A 21,758-nucleotide genomic window follows, 5' to 3' on the forward strand; every position below is an offset into this window, starting at 1 on the left:
GATGTGAGAGATCTGCTAATAAATATGATCTATAACAACAAATTATGCTAAACATTATTATGACTCGTAGAAATTGAATTATCGACCAGCAGCCTCGATGTACGCCCCACTCTCGGTAGACATGTTGCCTAGAAAAAATTTGTCAAGTTCAATTCCAAAGCCTCGTCTCATTGCTTGCAAGTTAGAAAACCGAAGGGAGGGGGCACAATTTAATCATCATCAGCAACATCGTGATTATAATCAGCGGCTATGTGGTCATCATCATTATTCGTGCTCTCCGTAGCTTTTTTCCCACGAAACAGATCGATCCTTCATAAAAAAAAAAAAAGGCGGTACTTGTTTGTTTTTATATAGAAACTGACGTGCCTATGTCGGATGAGAGTGAAAATATACTGAGGTAAATCGAGTAAGAGTGTTTTCCGGTGCGGGATCTAAGACTCGCTTTAATATACATGTGTGGCTTCTGTGTGTATATTCTATCATAGCTGTTGAAGAGAAGCTTGCTGACCATCGACTAAAATAACTATGGATGGAATTTCCAATAGACTACACTTAGTTAGAAGTAGACAAAGGTTTTTTTTTTTTTTAACATGTACAATATATTAAGCGATTTGTATGCATTTGAAATAATCAGAAACTAAGGAAACGTACTTCTAACCAGTAAAGACCGCAGTCGAATGCGTTGTTTGCATTAAACATAGTAAAACTTAACCTTTATCATACGTGTCCTACAGTTTGAAAAAGTACTTTTGATAACACTGCTCTTGTTCTGATAACAAAATACACACATTAGTTTTACGGGTGGAGACTTATACACTTTATTTATATTGTACTAAACGAGTTCTAGTGGCTGTCAGCTTACACGGCTCGTTTAGAATAGAAGTTAAAATAACACAAGACGCCGTCTTACCCGTCTATATTGTACTATCTAATAAGCCTTGTTCGTGTCTATGCAAGTGGCGGGCATATTAGCACTGCGCGTTGTACTGCAACGCCTACGACGAACTTCAATTGCACATTGCGACCCATATCAATATGTTGCATTAGTAATGGCCATTAAACTTAAGACAGACGTTTTGGCTGAGTATTTCGTAAGGGGTCCATAGACGAGTTTAGACTATATTTAATTTCGAATTTTGATCGCTTTCTCTATTTTCACGCCCATTTTTGTACCGCTCATGCTGCTTCGGTTATGTGTCAACGTACAATCTCTGTATTTTTTGAAATACAGGTTGAGAACAGTCGGACATGCTGGGACCATGTAAATTTAAAGGATATAGACACCTTGTCATAGTTTTCCTACAAAAAAAATATTCTTGGAATATAAACACCTTACAATTTTTAAGAAGGCACATAAGTTTGTGCTAAATTTTTAACCGATCCAATCTCTGGAAATAGGGGTGCTAGGACCAGGGTGCATGTTGTTTTCCATCCTATCAAACGTCAATTAAATTTAAATATTGGCTAAGCGGAATCTATACGTAGGCTTTCAGATATGGAACTAGGAAAAATATTTTGTAGAAGCGTAATCTGAACAGACGTCATCTGAAAGCACATGATGCTGCTGCTAGCAACGCCGTTGTACCGAAGTACAATAATTGGCCGTATTAACGTTCTAGAATAGTTGTGCTTTAAAATGTTTGTTTGTTATACGTTTTATTGAAGAGCTAGATAGTGCAAAATAACTGCAATTTCTTTCAACTGTTTGTTTCACGGCTATAATGCGACCAGTCCACTTTCGCTAAAATTACGCGAGTTCTAAGATTTATAGAACCAAAGTGTTATGAACTCTATAGAACGCGTGGACTTGAGTTTTTTTTTAGTAACTTCCCACTCGACAGCTGGGATTTTACGTGTACCATTATTTTTCTAAGCTTGTACGAACAGGCGTTAGGTATATATATATGTATATATATATTTCGCAGAGATTTAAGCATTGTGGCCATTGTAGATGCGCTACACAGATTTCAAAGCTATTGGAATTTATCGAATGTTAGAATAAGAGCTTAAGGCTCTAGTTAGATAAGTAATACGTGGAATTCGAAAGGAGAATCCTATCGAATATTTTATTGAAGCTATTCTGGCAATTCTGATCTTAACAAATATGAGACGCAACCAGGAACGACATCGACTCAGATCAAAATTATTTCAAAACAAAGAAACAAAAACATTGTTTCTTATCGTTGTTCACTTGGCGAACTCATATCTATTTACATGATTCGTGAACCTGATGCAATGATCTAAAGTTTATTCAGTTCATTTTCATTTGGTGCTTTGTGTCCTAAAGAAGAGAGATACCCAGCATTTATTATCATCAATTTAATGTATATGAATCCTACATTGATACTGAATATTGAGTCGTGATCTTACCACTATAACAATCGCTCATCTATTAGGAGGCGGAAATTGTGACGCACGCTCGTCTAAGGAATATATTTTAATCACTTGACATGAAAATTTCTACTGATTTATGTCAACCACTAATATCCTATGTCGCATTTAAACTGGTAGTGACAGTATATATAATTACAGAAATATGTAAAATATTAGGTCTATTATCTGAACTGTCCCGTGGATCTACCTACGATGTGACTACATGGAAATCTAACTTACGCTATAGAGATCATATGTTGGGCACGTAACTTACGCCGTAACACAGATGTGTGTAAGAGGCCTTGAATTTGGCTACCATGTTACTATTTATTAGTAGTGTGATAACTAAATTTTATAAAACGAGCTAAGGCCATTGTAGATTCACATTGCTTGTCATTGTGTCAGAATACTTCAGTAAATATTTGCATAGGATCTCAGAAACGATCATAATTCATGTAATTAGCTGCGCTTTAGTGAAAAAAAAAGCTAAGTTGGCCAGAACGATCGATATATTATATAATACAAGGCTGGTTTTATAAATTTTACCTAGAAAATCGCAAAAGAACTTGCCTCGGTGTTTAGTCAACGTGCATAATCTTGATCTACTAGCTATAATAGAACTCGCAATGGACTATCTGAGAGCTGAAAAAACGAAACAAAAACCCCCTTCGGAGACCATCTACAAAGAAGAAGGGATTGTCTCCTAAATTGAAGTCCACTAAAGTGAGACACTATTGTTCAAATGTTTATAGCTTGATATTGGAATTTGGGCTAGGTAAGAGGATGCGGTAGAGATTAGCGTATAGTTATATATGTTCTCTCTGACAATGGAGAAGTCAGCGAAAACCTGGGGGTTACATCCGAAACGAAAGGCTTGCTTCGCATAACCACGTCTTAATGACCATTTCACAAAACACTTTTTGTACTTCGTACGCATCATATGTTTGCTCAATATGGCACTCAGTATTGATATTATGCAATTTATGATCGGATTATAGCGTTTTCCGATATGCGAATTTTGATTTCTGAACCCAATTTCGGTCTTCTTAGCTCCTTCACGTTCATATCTATCCTCGGCTTCAAGAACCTCTTGCACTCAACTTCGACTTTGTCAGCTTAGTTTTATTACAATATAAATTCTGAATAGATGAGCCGATTCCAATGCCTTAAACGACGTTTTTTTTTACTGTGACAGCATAATAGATACACGGACCTGCCAATTCCGAAGGTTTGAAACTCACTCAGTTTTTACGAAGTCTATTTTAATTTAATTTAGATTCTTTCATAGAACAAAAACGTCAGACCAGAATCGCTGCACGTTATGCCTGCACTGTAATCCGTCTTCGCTTTAGTTAAACCCTATTTTCAACGGCTATCAATCCTATTGCGCACGCCTTAGCGCCTTAGAAGTTTTAGCATTAGCGGGAAAATCTCCTACAAGACCCGGCAATAACATTGGTTCATTAAATAGTAAAACTAGCAGAATCGACTTCGATGTTTTTGTCAGGGTCCTTACGGACCTTATATCAAATATTCTGTTTTGACAGAATACACATTAGCTATGAATTAGGACAGCTGCGTCTGAAGCCAGGACTCGCACTCCTCCATTCTCGTTCCATACGTTTGTTTACCCTTGATACCCTTCCCTCAGTTGACTTAAATCGCTGTTCGTGTTTATTCTGTCAGAGTCTGTCTCTTCTGCTCAACGATGCATTTGTTTTTTTCTTGATCCGTGTTCAGCTTGCTTGAATAAGCTGATACTATTCACATTTAGTTATCGTCTAGTTTAGACGTCTGCTGCTGTTATCGAGGACTTCTGGTTAGAGAGACAGAAAAGGAGGGAGAGTAAGTGAGAGCGACAAGAATCAACGGCGCACAGAAAGCAAACGTACGCGCGCACACAAACAACCGCTGACGAGAAAATCATCATGACCCGCCAGGCTCGCCATGAGCGCAGCCCTAGCAGCGAAGGAGCGAGTACCGCTGTTGGCAAGTTGTGATCGTGTGGAGACTTGAGTACGATCACTTTAACTGACCGAAAACGAGCGTCGATCGCATCAGCAAACTCTCGTAGGCTTCTCTCAAGACTAAAAGCCCGAAAAGAAAATCAAGAAACAAGAAGGCGGCAACGCCCGCAGACCAGTCCCGGCTGTTGCCGCTAGCGCCGCCACCGTCGCCGTCACTGCTGCTGCTGCCAGCGGTCACGGTGATGGCGGAGGAGGACAAGGAGGAGGATGAGGAGGAGGAGGAGGAGGCTGGTGTCTTTCCTGGTGCTCTAGCTGGCGATGCTGGTGTTGGCTGTTAAGAATGGCTGTGCAGCGAGCCGCTAGGCGGCGGGCAGGTAGGCAAGCAGGTTAACTAACTCGCTATCTAAGTAAGTGGATAGGGGGCTTTCCATGCACTAGCGGTACGAGGCCGATGGCTGTCTGCTTCGAAAGTGGTTCGCTAGGTGGCTTGTCTGCGTTTGTCGCGTTGTCGTCGCTGCTGGTTTTGCGTATCTGTGCGTATGTATGTGTGTGTAGCCGATCTGCAGCGTGTGCATGTTGTTGTTGCTGCTGCTGCTACAGGCTCGTCGTAAAGCGATGGGTGCGAGCAGTAGCAGCGCCGCATAGCAGATCCTCCGCAGCGAGCACCAAGCGTTTCTGTGTTGTTTCGTTCGACATCCTAAGCCCCAGTGGATCAAATACAGTGTGTAACTATATTATGACAACAATAATAATAAAGTAACGTTATCGCCAGTGTCGAATGGATGGAAGATGGTGCGCATAGTAGTTACGCGAGGTGTAAGCAAGGGAACACAGGGTGGAACACTCGGCGTTGCTGAAGACGCTATGAAGAATGTCGATTTTGGTAATATCCAGCAGCGGTGAAACAGCAGTGGCCTGCAATCGGAAAACCTGAAGAAAAAAATACCTTGCGAATGAATTTTGTTCGATGTTGCCTTGCGTGGCTCAGTCGCGTGAGTGGGGACAAATGTCAGAAGGAACAAGGTTGATACGAGCGAAGTCTTGTGCGTAGTGAATCTTCTCCGGCACCGATCATGTGGATACGACGGGTCGAGACCGGGGGAGCTTGTCATGGACCATTTGTTTGCATGTCCCTGCTGGCAGTGTTAGCTTTATCCTTATGGATTATTTTGGTGGAAGCAGTTGGAGCAGGGGGTAGTAGTGTAAGCACTGGGAATAATGGCAACTTTAACAATGAAGTACGACTTATGCTAATAGCTAACCGAAAGGATATTCGAGCTCTCGAAGTAGAACGAAACATTTCGAAGGTGGTTGTGGACAAAACCAACGAAGCTGTCGCCCTGTCGTTTGTCTACTCAGCAGGTATGCTAGACTACAACTCAATCCAGTACTACAGTGTAGTATATGCGGCGCGATTCAATGGTCAAGCCAAATTGAGTTCGGCAAAAAAATATCATTACTTACTTACATTGATGTGCATGAAGCGTATTCAATAGTTGGCAGTAGTTTTAGAAAAGATATATACCTTGTGTGCTTGCAAATAAGAGCCAATAGATGATTCTGCTCACTATTAGCGCTTGCTGCGCTTCTTCCGAATCGTGCAAGTCAACCAACGGAGCTTGAGGTGAGACAGCATGAACATTAAACTCAAAGTCTAAATCGAAGAATAAATATATTATTCTGGTAAATAGAATCAGTTACTGTGATATCGGCGATATTACTGGTCAGTTAGATTTACTACAGTGAAATGTTGTCAGAAAAAGAATATCCTCACTCCTTCAATAGTGAGCTTGTATGGATTTTGTAGAAGTTTTCCACTTTACACGATTATTGTGACTCAGTCAGATATTTATGACTAATCTGTTGCCAATGTTTCCTCATGTTTATCACCAACAAAGGAGTTGTTAGCGTAAAAACTGATTTCGATTAATACAGTTTGATTTGCATAGAAAATAATCAACTATTTCAAATATTTATAAATTGAATATGGAGTATAGATTTGGATTTCGAATTATCTAATTAAATAAATGTTTGTTTGTTACTTGTTTCGTACGTTACAACTGCTTGTATAATAGGTACAAGCAACATTCATTTGAAAGTTAAAACCTAACTTTCAAATGAATGTTGCTATGAAAGCTATTTCTATGGCACTCGTTATGTTAAGATAAGTTAAAACCTAACTTGTCTTAACATAACGAGTGCCATAGAAATGGCTTTAAAAATAATATAAGGCAAGTAAGTCTATGATGCGATTTTGCGAACATTTATATGTGCTACTGAGTTTTAAGTCTATGGCTTTCTGCTGAACTATAATGATAGCGTTTATTAAGAGTTTAGCTTTTTATCTATCACTCTTGTAATGAGTCACCTCGGTTTTGTATGGAGTTCGAATGCAATGGCGGGCTTTTCCGCGGATCCTTAGGAAACCCGGGCAAAGTAAATGCAGTGGTTTCTGTTGAGATAGTGGGAATCCAAATCGTTATAAACCAATCGGCTCAGCGAGAGGCTTTGCTATTGTATACTACAGCAGGCTTACGATGTATAGCGCAACAACTCCACTTCTTGTGAGTGCTCTCCTAAGAAATCGTAGTTTGAAAAAGATGATAGCTCTAAGCAGTTAAGAAGGGTTAGGAGCGTCTCGGGTGAGAACGCACCGGTATCAACTCGAAGGAAAGGAGAATGCTAGAGGAAACTGGACATGGAAATACGGCTTAATATGAAGACGTCACCAGCCAGTAGTAACTGCATCTAACGGCGCTTTCTTTTACTGAGGAAACCATAGAATTTGACACTCAATCCCTACAAAGGCGCGAGATTTTTTCGCAATGAAACGTAAAATCTAAGGGAAACCGTTAGTGGACAAATATTGAGACAGCTAGAAATGAAACAACTATCTTGCATAGGTTTCAGAAAACTTAAGCGTTTGATATCTGGAAGTTGCCACAAAAGTGATTTGTTTCAAAATATCAGAAAAGATTAGAGTTTTTCGGAATAATACTGGCGCCCTTGACTGCTTTCTCTTCGAATTAGTTTTCTTTGCTGGATTAGTGTTACCTTCTAGAAGATCCTCAAAGTTCTTACATGTACGAAGTACTGTCCATAGCTCCTATCTGTGGTACTCCGACGATCTTTTGGCCGTGTAGATTTGCAATAACAGTTGTTTCTCCCTATGTACATTTTCCACTCGATTATATCGACGTGGACTATTGTTGCAAAACTGTCCAGCTGTTCATCTTTAAATCATGAATGAACTAGAAATTTATGAAACACACATCTAGTCAACGTCGATTAGTAAACTGACGTAAACCACAAAATTAGATTAGATTTTTTTACTCATCCTGTGCAATACGTTTTTAAATCATCAAATATATACCGATTTCCAACTAAATATTTGTTAAAAATCATCATGGCATTCCAAGTTATCGAAGTTACTATACGAACTAGAAGGCGCGAGAATAGATGCGTTGTTGGTTAATTATAATATTTGTACTTTTGTTATATATACTTTAATTAATATTTCATTTATGCGAATTGTACTAAGGGCGAGAATGGAATTGAATTCACGCGCGCGGAAATGCACGTGAAGTTGAGAATACCTGAGCTATTTTTCTATTATTATTATTATTATATAATATATAGTACATATTATCCGATATTGCAGTATTGATTGGCAGGTCTTTCAAAATGGTTATTACCGACCTATTATAGAAAGAGGATTTTGTGTTGCCACAGGTGGACCATGTAGTAAATTTTTTGACGCAGTCGAATACTCGAAAGGCTAACCTGAATGATTCGAATTGTTTGTTTGGATCAGATCATCGAATCGAGGTCATCGAATGCAATAGAAGTTCGTTATTTATTTATATTCTCATCCCGAAGAGACTCAACTGGCAATGTCAAACCGAAGGATGAAGTGACTGATTGTCGCGATAGAAATAACAATGTGTACAATATTTGTAACACGCAATTTGCACTGACTTGCTGAAAAAAGCGGCAATAATCTCCCTTAAGTTCATCTTCACGTTCTCGGAATTTCGCCAATACAGCGTATCTGTTCGGTGCGACCTAACCATAGCAGCTTTTATATTAGCTAATATTTTTATCGCAAATATTTTGAGTATGCATAATTTTTTCGAAGTCTCATTGTACCAGTGATTTGGATAGCAGTAGTAGAGCGAGTCTAACGTATGTATATGGGTTCAGATGAAAATCTTCGAGCTGATATTAACACGCCGTTGACTTGAGATTTTTCTGATAATTGTCGTTACCTTTACCTCGGGTTAAGGATTCGGAAGAGGAAGGTATTCGACGACCTCACTGGAATACCTGTAAGGAAACAAACGTCTGGTACAGGAACAAATAATAGTATGTAGATGTGTTTCGTACAAGTGATGATATTGACCTTCCCAGCAGTTATCTTCGAGCAACTGGAATGATTAGCAGTGGACTATTAGCCAAGTCACCCATACCATGTAAATTTACCCTTAAGCATCATATTAAAATATTGTTGATGGATAACATCTGCGCTTTCCATAATAACGTTAAATTCAGCTTGACGAAACTTTGATGGTATGCGGGAAAACGATTTCGGAAATCACATGCGATGTTATTATCACAAGCTTCTACTTACTGTTCAGACAATTGCTTAATTTTTATTTGATTTTGTTACATCTACCAGAATACCGTATGTTTATGGATTCCAAGTCATGCTTAATAGTCTATTCTTGGTCCATAAAATAGGGTTTATATTACTGTACATTTTTCATATGCTTAATTATGGCCAGTAAGCTATTTTGAAAACAAAAATGGCCAACCTTAGTACGAAGCCTGAATTCGTGTTTTCAGGTACGCTGTTTTGGACAGATGTAGAGCACCACAGGATCATGCGAGCTCCGATGCCTGCGGCTATAAGCAGTTCTTCGGTCCTTGGGGCATTCACCCCTACTCAGCCGAATGCTCATCAAGTTGTCATCAACAATTTCGGACAGGTAAAATAATTAATCGAATTACGTATGAAGTTAGGGTGAATATTCTCTACATTGATACCTTTTTTCGTATTTTCTTCTATTTATTTTTGAGTTCGACTTTTTCCGCTGTTTTTTCAAGGGGCTACTGTAAATAACAGCACGCCTCCCGCACAGTACCTGACAGGGCACCGCGGCTTGGCTTGATTTAAACGACACTATAATACCATGAGTCAGGCCGTGTGATATTTGTAAGTTAGCCCGCGTATATAAGGCATAATTATACGCCTGACTACAATTGATATACTGAGCATTGCTAGTAGATTAAAATTGGAAACGGAACATTTTCCATTTTTCATGCGAGCGACTTAGATAAAAAAAAAACTAGCAAATAACCTCATCAGGATTTATCACTCATTATTTTATTATATTATTATTAGAAGTTATTTAGCGACGCATTGTTATAAACATATATACATGCTTTTCAATTATGTGATATAAACTCAAGAGTTTTGGATGAAAGGTTCTTGAAGTGACTTACAATGTATTTTGTTGTTTCACTGCAGCGTCCTTTGTTATTTGTGGGTTATATAAAGGAAGCATCCTTTGGCATCCAAACGTTCCATCGATGGCTTTTACTGTTAAAACGATATTACCTTTTTATATTATAGGCCTGATATAGATCAAACAAATTACACCATTGCATAGCAATCATAAAGAGCATGATGTTCACGGTAGCACAGTACAAAAGATTATTAGCGCCACGATATCTATGCAATTAGTTAAATTTTTCCTGGACTAAAGCTAACAACGCTTCGCTATTTTATTCTTCGATGAGATCTATAAATGGTCACGCTGTTTACGATGTTCGTCGACAATACCCAAAAGGATTTATTTGGTGTTGATACGAAACATAGCATTAAAGGGTTTTAAATTGTATCAGATTAAACGCACTATTTTCATTTTTCCTGTTGTCAGGTCGACGGATTGGCTTGTGACTGGGTCACGTTAAAAATTTACTGGACAGACTCGAAGCTGCGCCGCATCGAAGTGGCCGAACTTGACGGAAAACATCGAAAGGTTCTTTACTGGTATGAAACCATCTATTTATAGCTAATTTTTTTTAACATATACCTATAATTATCAGCCAAATAATCTCTATTGACCAAAAAAGAGAACGTTTTAAATTTAAAATAAATAAATGATGAAGGAAAAACGAGTCCACGTGTGGGATGCTTGAGTTTTTAGCTTGCTACTTAGTTCTTCTAAATCGATATATCATTCGTATTGTTTGCCTATTACAATATAATATTTTGGATTATTGCTTATACATCAAATTCAAGTGATAAGAAGATGGTTGTTAATAAAGTAAATACGTTGTCGCTTCTCTCTACTAGGAGGTTAACATTTTGAGATTCAACGTTCATTTCACAGGACAGACATCGAGCTACCACGTTCCATCGCGGTGGTGCCTAGTCACGGTTTTGTTTTTTGGACCGACTGGGGTGAAAAGGCCAAGATCGAACGAGCTTCAATGGATGGATATTCAAGCGACAGGAAAATAATTGTGCGCACAAATGATCTCGGTTGGCCCAATGGAATCACCGTCGACCTTGAAGAATCTCGCGTGTTTTATAGCGACGCGAAAGTGTCTCAAGTCTACTCCATGAACTTTGACGGCGGTGATCGACGAGTTGTACAAAAATATGATGGGCATCCCTATGCAATTGTAGTCATGGGACCAAACGTTTACTGGACAGATTGGCAAAATAACTCAATATATACTACGCTCAAGACAGGTGCGTACGAAGTAATATATCCTGTCAATAGAATCCTATAAAATGTTTGATGAAATAGTTTCAAAAATGTCGCTTTCAACGCCTAATTAAGGGTTCATTACACCTGTTCACCTAGTATTTTCAAGTATTCTTCAACTGTAAAACAAATAGAAGTCACTCTATTTTTATAGTCCTATATTCCATAACAACTTGGGTTTTTTCCAAGCAGAAATTTTCGTTTTAAGACCTAATAATAATATTCTGAACATCAAATTTCTTCAGCTATCTTATTCCACGGAGCACATACAAATAGATTTGTACGTGCAGTGTTTGTTATTGAAGTGAGTCTTATGGGCGTTTTGTTCTGTGGGTGCCTAACAGGTTTATAAAATTGCGCTGATATCTACATATTTTTTTTTTATAATGATGACTAGACGTTAAAGATAAGAAAAATTGTTTCCAAAGTTGTTGCTACTGGGAATCTATGTAAAGCTAGATCGGCTTCAACAAATATTATACTTTGAGCTAACAGGTAACATTATGGATTTAACAGGTGCTCTTCTCTATTTCATTAAGTTTAGTGGAATCCTTGTTCTAATTTTTGTCCGCTATAATTATTTATGCTATGTATTTAAAAGCATTTTTTGTTGTCTTCCATACAGGTCAAAGCAAAATACGAAAAGCATGGCCAGATCTGCATTTGTCTGTGCTGGATATAAAATTTTACGCATCTAGCCAACAACCTATAAACGGAACTTCGCCATGTAGAGAAAATAACGGTAAAGAATTAGTGTCCATTTACTTCTTTTCCAATTATAGGCGCATTATTTTCCTTTATTAAGTCTATTTCCTAATTAACGTATACACTTGTAGAATTAACGTATACAGATTTTTGTTACTGATAACTGTATCTTGGATTTGTGCATTTTTTAAGCAGATCGAGCCAAATGTTACTGCTAAACTTGGTTCTTATGTATACATACGCATACCAGCCAGCGCTGTATATGCATTAAATATATTCACTAATTGCTTTACTTCACAATACATTACCATATGGCTTCATTTTCTTTTGTACTGGTATATTTACAATCAGGAGGTTGTTCACATCTCTGCCTTTTAACATCGCGATCTTCAACGAAACGCACTTGTGCATGTCCTACGGGCGTTCGCCTTCGTAACGATAAGAGGAACTGTGAGAACGGCGCGGGAAATATGTTATTTATTGCACGTAAGGTGGAAATCCAAGGCATTTCACTCGACACGTCAGATCATACCCGAGTGGTAGGTATATTCCAACTTGACATATAATTTGATTGTCTTTCATTAATATCTTATTTTTTGGACAATAAACATTAATAATTAATTTTAACATTACTTACATGCATAAATGGGACCTTGTCGAGCAGTTTACTTATAGATATTCGCTGTTTATTTATGGGGATCATTATCTAAACGTGCGAAATAACCGGTGAGCCTAATCATACTAGAGCTACGTTTATATATCAACCACTTATTTAGGTAGAAGGGTACTTTTATCGTTGCCTATCCTAGCAGTTTTTGAAAATAAATGCGATCCTTGGTGGTTTGGTTTAAATTTGCTCGAATCGTGAATTTGACTTATTGGAGTTGGCTCAGTCACTCACACATAAATCGTATAGATCGTTTAAATTAACTAAGTTTATGTCATTTCATTTTAAGTCGTTACCGCTTCGTGGAGTGAAGCATGCCGTCTCAGTAGAGTTCGATCGGAAGGAAGGTTTCTTGTATTGGGCCGATGACATAACGAAAAGTATTAACCGTGCAAAGCTTGACGGAACTCAACAGCAGAGTATTATTAATAAAGACCTCTTCGTACCGGATGGAATCGCATTAGATTCCGTAGCGAGGAATATATACTTCGTGGATTCGGAAGCACGCCGCATTCAAGTCGCTCTACTCAATGGAAAATATCGGAGGACAATAATCTCCGAAGGACTAATAAAGCCTCGGGCCATTGCTGTGGATTCTGGTGGCGGAAAAATTTACTGGACCGATTGGGGTATAGGCAGGGTCGAACGAAGTTACGTTGACGGCAACCAACGTGAGACTTTAATAGACACTGAAGTTGCATGGCCGAATGGGTTAACACTTGATTGCGTACACGAAAAGATGTATTGGGGCGATGCCAAATATCATCGTGTGGAAGAAGCTAATATGAACGGATCTGCGAGGAGGATTCTACAAAAAGATGTGCCGCACATGTTTGGACTAACGCTGCACCAAGGCAGCCTCTACTGGAGCGAGTGGCAGCTTGGTGTCCTTGAGCGGTTTGACATCGCTGAGGGCAAACGCGAAGTGGTATTGTCCAATATCCAAGATATGATGATGCTTTGGGCGGGAGGAATCCGAAGTGAAGTCGATGAGAAGAACGCTGAAGCTGATGATTCTGAGGGCAATCCTTGCCACGGCGGAGGGGGCTGTTCACATTTGTGCTTGAACACGCCTGCAGGTAAGGTGTGTGCGTGTCCAGACAACATGACGTCGACTGAGGACGGAAAAAGCTGTGTTGTGGATCGACCCATTTTGTTGGTAGCATCGCGTGATGGTAGACTAACTCAAGCACAGCTAATGTCCAACAGCAGTCTTCGCACAGCGACTTCGGACACAATTAGTCAGGGTAATTTCGGGTTTCAATGAGAATTGGCGATATCCTTTAAATAAAAAAGCTCCTTTACATCTAAATTAATTGACCCATTAATGGTCTGATTTAACTTGGCTTTAACTTTGTTACATTTATGTTTTTTGAACTAGCCATGTCACTTTTGAAACATACCCTTGTCGGCACAGCATGCCTTCTAGTATCAACACTTTCGTAAATTTTACGGTTTATAAATCTCTGTTTTGCCATTCTTAACTCTGTCTGCTAGGACTGTATCACTCTGTTTAATTAATTCTTACCATGGATTGATAATTATCCTTCTTCTGTTTAGTTCAAGCTGTGGGACCGATCGACTATTACTGGGCTGAAGGTAGCGTGTTCTTCGTAGACTCAATTGAGCAGAGCATTTGTCGGACATACCTCGAGCGGCCCAGCCGAGTTGAAGCTGTGGTTAAAAACGGGCTTGAAAATGTGGTTGGTTTGGCCGTTGATTGGTTAACTGGAAACCTTTACTGGACGGACAACGATTCGAACAGATTAGAAATGAGCAGACTCAATGGAGCTTATCGCAAGGTATGTTAAAGACTGTCTGATTTTTATTTTCGTATCTCCGGAGGTGGAAAAGTCGAAGTCGACTTACAGCTGGATAAGACATGACCGAGAGTTGAAAAAAATGGTTTTAGATTTGGCAAAAAAATGGGTTAGCAACAAAAACAGACACCGTTCGAATTTTGTTTGAACTCAAAATATTTTTTCTGACAGCTTCTTTTTCTTGGATAATGTAACTCTCTAGGAAGGCATTAGACTTGAATATTCTATGGTCCCCATGTCTTTTAGGAGCATTGCTTTTTAAGTTATTACCGATACATTGTAACTATGTTTCTCTAAGCAACTTAAATCTTCTTGTCGCCTCCCTTTGTTGGTCTTTGATTCAACAGGTCTTGTTGTGGAAGGATATGAAGCCTGCAGCACTAGTTGTAGATCCGTTAGGTAAACAGCTGTACTGGGTAGATAGTTTTGGAGAGCACCCTCGTATTGATCGGTGTCGTCTCGATGGTTCCAAAAGGACCAAGCTGGTTGATACAAAGTCAGTGGCAAGATCGCTTAGCCTCGACCCCGTTGATAAAAAAATCTATTGGAGCGATGGCGAGAGCATCGAAAGTGCCGAACTCAGTGGCAAATCGAGACGAGCGGTTCTCTGGAGCGCTAAGTTTAGGGCTAATCGTTTGGCCGTACATGGTGGGACTGTCCTCCTTACAGATGGCAGTACCGATGTTGTATCTGCACCTGTTGGCCGTCCAGACTTGGCTGTCAAAGTATGGTCAGAGCATGAAGGCAAGACCATCGCCGACCTAAAGATTATGCATCGGCCGTCGCAACTCGGTTGGAATCATTGCGCAATGTCGAACGGTAACTGTGGGTCCTTGTGCCTAGCTGCACCTTCAAAGGATAAACCATACTATTGTTCATGTCCCACTCATTATTTCCTCAGCGACTCCGAACCAAATGTCGGATCATGCGTTCTCCCCCAAAGTGTCCTCCTATTCGCGCAGAAAAACTCAATTAGTCGGATTTTACTTGACGAGGATAGCCCGGATATCGTACTACCAATTGAAGCGCGAAATGTTCGCTCTCTCCATTTTGACATCTACTCGGGCTACATTTTCTGGCTTGACAGCAGGAGAGAAGAGATCTTTCGTTCAAGAGATGATGGCGGAAATTCTGGATCGGCCTTCAAGCCGACAAACAATGGTTCACATTTAGAGAGCTTTGCGATGGACCCCCTAACTGGCCAATTATTTTGGGTGTGCAGTTATCGGAACACAATTAATATAGCAAGGCTAATGCCGCAGGGAAACTTCAAGCAAGTCGGCGTAATTGTAGCTCTCGAGAAACCCCGACTGCCTGCAGTACACCCGCAAAAATCGCTGCTGGTTTTCGTCAACCAAAACAACAACGGTGTCTCTGTCATGAGCTGCTCATTCGACGGGACCAGTTTGAAGAAGATCTTTGAAGGAGATAAACAGATGCCATCGGATCTCGTTGTAGATACAATCGATAACCTTGTATTTTGGTCGAATCCGGAGACCAAAACCATTTATAGCATGGCATTGGATGGCACGTTCCATAACACTGTGGTTACTAAAGTGGATGCATACGCGCTTTCTATTTACGATACTAAACTTATTGTGATGTCTCGTGCCGGTCAAGAAATTTCGATTTATGACAAGAAGTCCGGCCAAAAGCAGCCTGATTTCATAACTCGACGGTCGCATCTGACAGATGTCTACACACCGCCATTAGACCTACCGCAGTCAAAGCCGCATGAATGTCCTTGTTCACATGTATGTCTAGCGCATGGCGAAAGCGACGTCAAATTTGCCTGTACCTGCCCGACGCAGTACGCCGAAGGTTCGTGCGATGTAGCTCAGTGTGGCTCTCACGAATGGACTTGTCATAGTGGTGGAAAACGGTGCATCCCGTTGGAGGATCGCTGCGATATCAAGAAGGACTGCCTCGATGAAAGCGATGAGCTAGATTGCTGTACCGAAGTTGATCATTTTAAATGTTCTTCCGCAGGTTTGTATTTATGCGTATACAAAGAAAATTTTTCACCATAAATGTGCTTAAATTCCTACAATATATAGTGGATAAAATAAATATACAAAATCATTTTCTACCGCGTATGGTTTCTTACGAATTGAATATAAGGCCATTTCTTAAACATACGATTCACGTAATAACGCCGTACATCTTAGGTTTACTTATTAGGTAAACCACAACTAAATTTGATGGACCCCTCATTAAATTGCGTTTGAACGCATACGTACATAGGCTTTAAGTTAACTTAGTGAGGATTCTTGGATGGAGTTTACAGAGAGCATAGTATGAATGGTTTGCGTTGCTTTTCAATTATAGCTGACAAGTGCATACCCTCAAAACGGGTCTGCGATGGACACCGGGATTGTCCGGACGGTTCGGATGAAATCGATTGCGAACCGCAAGATTGTAAAACTGATGGAGGTGGTACGGGTCAGGGTAGTCTTGAGAATTCCGGATCATGCTGCCCGGGCGGCTTCCGATGTCAGAAGGCGACCGGTCGTCACGTCTGTATTCGACCAGATAAAATGTGCGATGGTGCGTACGTGATATTCTCGTTGCACTCTACTTGCTAATGTATTGATAATAATAATCAAATATGCCGTAAAGCAGACAAGTAAGAAAGAATATTTAAAACGTCAATTATCATCATCACCCTTCTCCTCATCATGAGTGCGTTTATAGCCATATGCTCTACGTTAATATTACAGATATTGACGATTGCGCCGATCGGACCGACGAGCTCTCATGCTGTGGGACACGACACTTTCAGTGTCATAGTGGCTCTCAGAACTGCATAGACGCTTCGAAGATTTGCGATGGATCTCAGGACTGTTTGGATGGATCGGATGAATTCTCTTGCTGTAACAATACCTGTAAAGCCGGCTACTTGCTTAGCCAGCCCAATGAAATTCTAACTTCTACAAGTAAGTATACATTTAACAACCTATAAGTAAGATACTATTCCGTGACGTTTGGCGATAGTTGGAAATAGGTGTCAACTAATTAAGATGTATTTGGGAGAGGTTCAATGATATCTAAGAATGCGTACCACTGCATCCAGCTCACTGCTTCTATAATAGGCAATAGCTAATATTGTTTTAAACTACAAACTAGATGCGCACTTCATTAAATTTTTAAAAGAGGCATATTTGTTCGACTGTTTGATGCGGGCAAAAACTTGATTTCTTATATGACTGCTTAAATAAATAAGCAAATAACATTAACATTTCTTTACAGTGCTTTTTTATGACTGTCAAATAACAAGAGTACGCATATCTTGAAGTACATACAAGTATAATGGATTTCTTATAATTGTCCATTATTGTTTTTTTTAGTTACTCGCATTCCATAAGAAACAAGTATATATATATACATATATATACACTGTTTTTATTTTGAGATTCGTCTATTTTCTAAAAGGTCTATTTGACTTTTAGGTGATCCGGCAGGGCTCCACTGGCCAATTATTTTCATAGGCATAATCGCTGTGGTGGTCATTCTCATTGTGTTAACCCTGTGCGGTAAGAGGGACACGAAAACCCCACAAGATATGCCGCTTCATTATCATGTTCACCCACCAGGTCTTAGCCTGCCATCAGTAACCGGTCACACTATCATGACCGGGCCTTCAATTGCTTCGTCAGCCACTTCGTCGGACCAGAAGACGTCTATGTACCGTTACGACCCACCACCATCTCCGGCTACAGTCCAATCATACGAGTCATCGTTCTATCACAAAGCGACAGCTCGGCGCTCTGTCCCATCGTCGACGTGTTCGTCAAGCCAGTTTGGGGGTTATGTTGGCTCAGATGCATCGTTTCTTGGCGGAGCGATGCCCGCCCGGCGGGGACGCAATCGAGGCAGAAGTCGCTTTGCAACAACGTCGTCACGTGGTCAAAGACCAAACACCCCCTGCTCAACAGATGCATGCGAAGATTCCGACGCAGCATTGTATCAGTATAACAACTATAACGTTGGAATCGGTGTAGAAGGCTATGTGCCTCCCCCAGCAAGCCCTGAAGGAAGCCTTCTATACAGCGACATCACGTCAAATGGCCACACTGAATCGAGATTCGTCTGACAGTAGTAGTAGTGCTAATAATAGTGTTAATGAGAAATAGACAATTTTGCTCGAATATAAACTGGGAAGAAAACGTGATCGAGTTTCGTGTTTCCAATAAAACACGCTAAAAATACTGGTAGGATTAAAAAGGACAGTGCGATTGACTGTCATGTACTTTCTACAACGATTCTGGAGCATACCGTCTAGTGAGTGAATGATATATATATATATATATATATATATATATATATACATCCTGTAAATAGTTGCCCCTACAAAGCTGAAGGGTGTTGTACATTAATGAATATAGAATACATATATACACCGTTCAAAACTAAATGCCATATATACACATGGATTATATAGCTAGTAATTAAGTTCTCTCGGCACACCTGTTTAAGTGACAGCGGGCGTAGCATGCTTGTTCAGGGACATTGTATGATAGATGGTAGCAACAAATATAAAAAGGTCAACTTATTTAAAAAAGGCTCTAGGAGTAAACACCTAATTTAGTAGGTTCCTTTGAAGATCCGTTCTTTTTCAGAAATAGTTATCAACGTATAAAAAAAGCCATCCTCGGAAAGTTTTTTTTAGTGGCTCCTTCCTTCAAAACGTTTAATCACCTAATATGGAACACTACTTTGCTTTCAATCTTTTATGTTAGTTCATTTGATCAAAATACACGAATTCCTGATTCATGTGTCCAGATAGTGGTTGCCATAAGAACAATGGTAACTCATATATAAGATATTTTCATTCGTTTAGCTGGCCGATATTATGCGCCAAGTGACTATTTTTATAGAGCTCTGTATTATCCAAGAAATACGAACATACATATTTTGATGATGTAGTCAAAAGATCATCACGTTTCACAAAGATTGCCGTAAACACTTGCGACATTTACTGTAATATTTACGCTGCATCATGCCTACTCCGGGTATAATACCTATCCTATAGAGTGCGAGATAGCCATTTGTGCCGCCAGAGTGCTAATATTTGTTATTCTATCAAATATATGTAGTAGCGTCATTAGTAGCCTTTGTTCGTCCGTCAATCTGTCAATAGAGCCCATTTTCTAGGCCGACTGGTTCACTCAACTTTGTCCCAAATATTATTTCTAGTTTTACGCCTGGCATCTTCGTAAGGCAGTCTATCAGACGGCTAGCTCCCAGCACGAAACGAAGTGCGTTTGTGTCCGAATTCGAAGCTGCACTATCACGTGTCCATAGAACTAAAAATCAAATACGACACCCACTAAACTATTACAGGGACGGATCGTTGAGACCAATCTACTTTTCCCTTCGGGCGATATCAGTACACTGTACATGGCGTTTAAATGAAATGCAAAATTAACTTTCTATTCTACCTGGCAGGGAAATACGCAAAAGGTAGTTGATACTTAGGCATCTCGCAAATAAAATCATTAAAGGCAGTTTACAGTAACTATTTGTCATCCGTTAGCGCTACTTACAATGAACTAAAAAAAAACGTGCTGATCCAAGGCTACCAACAAATGTCTCGGACATCTTCAAAGAATCAATATAATAGCTACTCTTATTTGTAAAAATGAAATAGTGAGATGCTAAGAATTTGTTTTCGTTACTAGCATTATATGTAAAAACTGTACAGCTAAAATGTGCGAATTGAGAAGGAGATTAATGAATTGAAGTTACGGGCTTACCACAAAAAAAACCATGCGTCGGTTTTGCTCAACAAGCCCTTCTACCGCTGCTACTACTCACTACTTGCGTTCTTGTAATCTCTGTAGAACGATTTTAAATTTAGAATCTGTTATTCTAAACTTAAAGTTGACACTATTACACAAGTGTTAAATATTACGGCCTAAGGCTGGGTCAAGCATAGTACGGAGCGCAGCGTGGCGAAGGCAGCCTTAGCATTGCTCTTATATATATTTCGAAGGAGATCGGAAACAGACTGCGTAAAGATAGATAGTTTTACTACTTGTTCAGATCACGGGAATTTGACGGGCTTGCACAGACAAAAATTTATTGAACGTTTTATCGAATGGTTGGAAGAATTGCGGTGTATATGTGACGGCTTGTATACTGCTAAGGAAAACCTTAGAATCAGTCATAATTGTGCTCGATCTCGGAACACTTCTTTGATACCAAATCGAGAACCTTTACAATAAAGGGTGTCTTAAAATATTAAAATGAAGGCAATGTTGATGAAATACTGACGAATAATGAATAATGAATAAATTAATTTTTATATTTAATGCGATAATTTTTTTCGTTATTAAAAGGAGCGGTCTTTTAGCTTTGAAAGCGTTAGTGTATCAACTATATAATCTAATATGCGTTTGCGCTGCAACAATATCTTAGGTACGTTTTACTACGAAAAACTTGACACATTTATATTCCATTACTTTGTTTTTATGTTGTTACACATACATAAGCACCCTTCGGAATGATTTAAATACCTGCCACGTGAAAATCCTTATATGTTGAAAGCTCTAGTTTTCGGCCGTTGCCAGTCTAAAATAATTTCTTTTATGTAGAAAACTTGTTTTAAAAACACGGCAATGGTCGTGCATTTTTTTTACAGAAACTTATTCAAGGATATTGGGTACAATGTGCGTAACAATGCTATGCGTTGATGCGATACTCAATACATGATAGTGCCAAACTGTGGATAAAACTAAAGGTCATCTTAATTTGTAATAGGTTGTTCTAAATTATTCAAGAAAAGAAAAATCTTACAAGAAAGGAAGATCCTATAAAATTCTTCGCCGCTTTGAAAGCTAGACATTTAATGAAATAAGCATTCGAGAAGTGTGCTTTAAAGCTCTTTTCAAGGCTTCAGTATAATAATTACCAGTTTAATATTCAAGGCTAAAAGAATTGAAGGCTTTGCTTCGTAGTCAGAAAAATATACAAAGATACAACCCGATGATGTGTCACGTATGAGATAAATAGAAAATACTAAACAGTCATAACAGTGAACCTTTGCTTATTGATTTTAAGTTATCATACGCCCGGTCGTTTGGAGCGCTTTTAGTATGTAAGCGATTTTTATTGTTGTTATCTTCGTAAGATATTTGAGTACAGATTTTTTTTCCTCAGAAAGGATGACACAAAAATAGTTCGCTGTACTTCTCCTTCACCTGAATATCCATATAATTACTATATCGGAATATCTTAATGAACCTTTTGTTGTTCATTTTGCCGAACACGTCTATGGGACTTACATCGCAGGAATTTCATCTTACTTAGATACCTGACGTTAAATTCACTTAATTTCACGAAGTCCAACCGGTTCCTCTCTTGTTAGTTACTATCATAGAGTCTCGATGGTAGCTAATAGATATAATAAAGACATGTTGTGGTCTAGGTTCGTAGTAGGGCATAG

At 39.3% G+C, this 21,758-nt stretch overlaps 1 protein-coding gene across 1 annotated transcript; it reads left to right on the forward strand.

Annotated features, from left to right (window-relative positions):
• The first annotated feature begins 4,691 nt into the window (after positions 1-4,691).
• On the forward strand, positions 4,692-20,625 carry LOC111244792 (low-density lipoprotein receptor-related protein 5-like). The gene is made up of 12 exons (XM_022792216.2): positions 4,692-5,702; positions 9,186-9,328; positions 10,283-10,395; positions 10,739-11,103; positions 11,745-11,861; positions 12,176-12,363; positions 12,781-13,738; positions 14,052-14,293; positions 14,659-16,300; positions 16,640-16,858; positions 17,032-17,247; positions 17,761-20,625. Exons 1-12 carry the CDS (start codon positions 5,414-5,416, stop codon positions 18,402-18,404), a joined length of 5,136 nt encoding a protein of 1,711 aa, XP_022647951.1. The 5' UTR covers positions 4,692-5,413; the 3' UTR covers positions 18,405-20,625.
• The last annotated feature ends 1,133 nt before the right edge of the window (positions 20,626-21,758 follow it).

Source organism: Varroa destructor, unplaced genomic scaffold (assembly GCF_002443255.2).
Source record: "Varroa destructor unplaced genomic scaffold, Vdes_3.0 BEIS01000002.1, whole genome shotgun sequence".
NCBI lineage: Eukaryota > Metazoa > Arthropoda > Arachnida > Mesostigmata > Varroidae > Varroa > Varroa destructor.